Source organism: Triticum urartu, chromosome 4A (genome assembly GCF_056163025.1).
Source record: "Triticum urartu cultivar PI428250 chromosome 4A, HENAU_Tu73, whole genome shotgun sequence".
NCBI classification, from domain to species: Eukaryota; Viridiplantae; Streptophyta; class Magnoliopsida; order Poales; family Poaceae; genus Triticum; species Triticum urartu.
In genome coordinates, this window is record NC_141876.1 from 317,454,698 (window position 1) to 317,459,051 (window position 4,354).

The 4,354-nt window shown below is 45.7% G+C and overlaps 1 protein-coding gene across 1 annotated transcript; it reads right to left on the bottom strand.

The window, feature by feature from the left end:
* Positions 1-3,392: 3,392 nt before the first annotated feature.
* LOC147975699 (ethylene-responsive transcription factor 3-like) lies at positions 3,393-3,812 on the bottom strand. The gene has a single exon (XM_087520544.1). The coding sequence runs from the start codon at positions 3,810-3,812 to the stop codon at positions 3,393-3,395; it is 420 nt and encodes a 139-aa protein (XP_087376670.1).
* Positions 3,813-4,354: the final 542 nt, after the last annotated feature.

Below are 4,354 nucleotides of genomic sequence, written 5' to 3' on the forward strand. Positions count from 1 at the left end.
TCCGATGCATGAGACGAACATGTATGCAAATGAAATGCACATGATGACATGATATGCAATGCATGACACGCAAGCAATGACAAGGCAACAACAGCGAATAACTGGAGGACACCTGGCACATGGGTCTCGGGGCGTTACATCTATACAAAGACTTGTATTTAGGAATGGAGAGAGTACCTATTAAAGAAGAACAAAAGAGGAACATGCTAAAGAAGAGAAAGCAGATTTTGGATAATAAAATGTTTGTTGGGCAGTGCCCACACAAGATGAACCAAAGCGCATTAAGAATGCAACTACCTGCTATCTCTCTATATGTGGTGCACGGGCTTTTCGAAAGTAAAGTAGGAACATTAGCTAATCAATAAAATGTTATCTGTTATAGTAATATCAGCATCATATCAGATTTGTATTTGAGCAACAAGTTTGGTATTATGAGTGGCACGTTGTTTAGCTTGATGGATTGAGGAGTAGTGCTAAGTAGCTATGATGATGGTACTAAATATAAAGGAATGTCTACATGCAGGTCGCGTGACTTTTTTCATTTGGGTCAGTCGACCATTTCAGGCGGTTCGATAAAGAAAAGATCATACGTCTCCTAACCCTTCTTCTTCCTCGTCTCTGATTCTTCCCCTACAGAACACCGCACGGTCCGCCGGCCAAACCACCGGCCCAGACCCCCCCCCCCCCCCCCCCCGCGCGCGCCCTACCCTGAACCGCCCCCCACCACCTGTGTTCTTCCGCCACCCCCACCCCCGCCTCCACCCACGTCGAGTTTTCTTCATTTGGCGAGGCCCCACCACCACCATGCCATCGCCCCCTACAACCACCGTCCCCACCCGAGCCCCTTCCTTCCCACCGCCGAACTCTGGCGAGCTCTCAAAAATCGATTGACCCAATTTTGAAATTTAGTCTACTATCATTTAACTAGTGTGGAATATAAAAGGGGAAAACTATAAGCATTGCGAGTATAGTGTTGAGCGTGCCATGGCAGAGCTAAAGGTGCAAGCCGGACAAAGGCAACTTCGCAACCAATGTTTGCTTTCAACTAACAAGTAAGATCCTAAGTGATGGACAAGAAATCAGAGTAAAGCAGTGGCGATCTATTTTCTTGCTGCGATAAATAAGTTGAGCAGATACGAAAGAGTGCCGCCTCTGGTGTGGTGTCGTGTATGCATCTTCTGAGAATTTGATGGTGTTGCGGTAGCGATGGCTGTCGACGGCGTGGAAGCAGATCTAGGAGGGCAGACGGTGGCGGCGGGGGAAATATCCCGGCACGGTGAACGAGATGGTCATAGGAGTGGCACCGGCAAGGTGGACGAAGCCGTGGATGAAGCGAGAGAAGTCGATCTCTTGTAATGGATGGCAGCGGCGTGGTAACAACTCCGGCATGGTGGAGGAGGACAGCGGTTGATGGGGTGGCGGATGGATGAGGATGGGGTGGAGAGGGTGTTTTCGAGCCCACGGAGTACGAATGGGGAAATGGAGGGAGAGAGGAAGGTGGGAACCATGTCTTCAGGGCGCGCTTGTCTCAAATGTGACGAAATTTACAAAGTTAGCCCTCGTTTAAAATTTTCTACATCGCGGCAATATTAGTCGGTTGGGGATAGGACGATAATCTCGCATACACCGAATATTTGCCGATGGAGATTCCGGCCGACGAGAGTTTGTTTTGGCACCCACCGTGTATGAATCGGGGAGGGAGGCGATTTCGGCCGAGGAGACACTGTGTTTTGGCGCCCATCATGTATGAATCCGAGAGGGGCGGTTATGTCACGTTTGAGTGAAATTACAAACCTACCCCTATCGAAACCTATAGAAATCGAGCCGATAGGCTTTGCGTGTCAGGGATGGGCAGTAATTTCCATCTCGCAGATTTTGGTTTCGGGCGGTTACTGCAACTTACCCAACTTCATTCAAATTTTTGCAAAGAAAGAGTGCACGTTTACCATGCCAACTCAATTTGAATCCAGTTTGTATTCTATTTTTGTTCGGGCAGGATCCATTTTTGATTGGAATAAAATTCTATATATATCATTTTTTTATATATACTTTCAAAATCACAACAAAGAATTCTGCTCCTTTATATATATAATATGATTTACAAAGACAATGATCTCAAAATCATAAGGTTGAATTCAAAAAATTTAAACCAAATTATGTTCTACTAAAATGTATGGATCAGTAATATCTACATATTAAATAACATAGATGTGCGTGAATTCATATGAGTATGCATGTTTGATAGATCAATTTTGGTTCGAGTATGAATTACATGTATCATCATCTCAAATTCAAATATTTGAATCCCTTTTATGTTGACATTTTCTATACACGCAACTAAATATTTGAATCTCCTTTCACGCCCATCTCGCTCGCATGCTCGTTCATGTAGCTATCACTCTTTTCTCGAGCTCACCCGCACACTCGCTTCATGTTTCTCCTATTTTTGCAATCATGGTCTCTCGGCATTTCCCTTGAGAAGTGTCGCATTCTCCCTATCATTATACATTACATGTTTTTCATTATCTCTCATGTCTCTATCGTGCTCTGGTGTCACTGGGTACCTAAGCTTTCTTTTTCACCGCCACACACACACTCTCACTCGTCTTTCACTTTGTGTTTCTCTCTAGGGCTCTCTCACGCACCCTATATCTCTTTATATATGACTCCTACCACTAAAATTACTCTCTCCCGCACACACAACATTTGTTGCAGTCTCCTTTTCGTCTTCATCTCAGTTATAAAACTGACATTATTCATTCGTTTATCGATCAGACAAACTCTCCCCCCCTTCTCTCTCTCACACGCACAACTCCTGCTTTCACTCCCCTTCCTGACTATCGTCTCTCTCACACACACACACAAAACTCTTGATTTTGCACCCCCGACTCGTATTTCTATCACAAACATTGATCGACTAGCCTCCGGATAGGTTTATACACCCGCACACTCTTGCTTCCACTCTATCTCATACATGTCTCTCTCGCGCTCCTTGTATATGTAGATTTTTCGTCCCTTCTTGAGACACGCCCTCTCGATCGTGCACACACACACACTATGACCTGATTTTATGGTGATACCTCTCGTACACACAGCCTATGTGTCTTTGTCACACACGCACTCCATCCTCCTCCTCTCCCCCTCTCTCTGACACACACATGGGCTTTTTGCAACAACTAGCAAGATGCCCATGCGTTGCATGGAACATCAAGATGCATTTGTATGAGTAGTTTATCTTGTGGGAGAAAAGGATGAACAAGGGAAGGCCTTATTTGAAAATGTGGAGAGGGGTGTGGGTATCTTTTTGCAAAATTGCCGTAGTTTCTTCCTATCCGTCAGATATAAATCAGACGACCTATATTGCAGGATGCTAGGCACACCATCATCACCAACTATGTTTTTATAAGAGTAGATAGAGATATACCACTTCTTGAATCTTGAAACCAAACATATTCCTCCCTTATCGGGAAGCGTTGGTGCCATAGCGCCATGGCTTCCTCGTCCATCTTGGTGATGCCGAGATGGTGCTCCCGCCTCTGGTTGTCGCGACGATCCTCGTCGGTGATAAGCCGCGGCAGAGGCGCGAGCTCCTGCGCCCGCTCCCTCGTCCGCACGTTGGGGAAGTTCATCTCCCTACGAGGCCGCCGGAGGTGCAACGGCGCTGTGTCATACGTGTGGGCGGCCTCGTGGGCGATGTTGAAAGTGTCGAAGCCAAGGCGCACCTCGCAGAACCGGATCTCGGCGGAGAAACCGCTGGAGGGATGCGCGCAGACGCCGCGGTAACCCCAAGTTTCTCGGCGGCGCGGCGGCATGGTGGCGCAGCAGCAGCGAGGCGAGAAAGAGTGGGGAGAGAGCGGTGGCGAGGCATAGAGCGGTGGGAGGGCGTTGGATTTTCTAAAGTGCACCAGATGCCCCGGCCGCTTGTTCCCGCGCGCGATCCTTCCCCAACGTCCCTGCTATCCCTACTCTCTTCTCTACTCTTATATTATATATATATATATATATTATATTTATTATATATTTATATTTATCACTACTTCTTATATCGTATATATCTCTTATATATACATTATATATATCTACTATCTTTACTACTCTTATAAAATATAAAATACTCTTATATATTATCTTTACCTAATAATAAAGAGAATTGGGTTCCCAGTCAAAAAAAATAAAGAGAATTGGGTTTCTGTCGTCCGTCATAAGAATTACCCCCGTAGTTGCTAATAATTACCCCCTTGCCACCGGTAAGTGAAAAAAACGATTCATTTTTTCCCTTCTCAAATCGCCACTGGCTTTAGTTTATTAAAAGTGGAAGTCCCTTGTATGCCAAAAGCGTTTGTGTAGCACAATG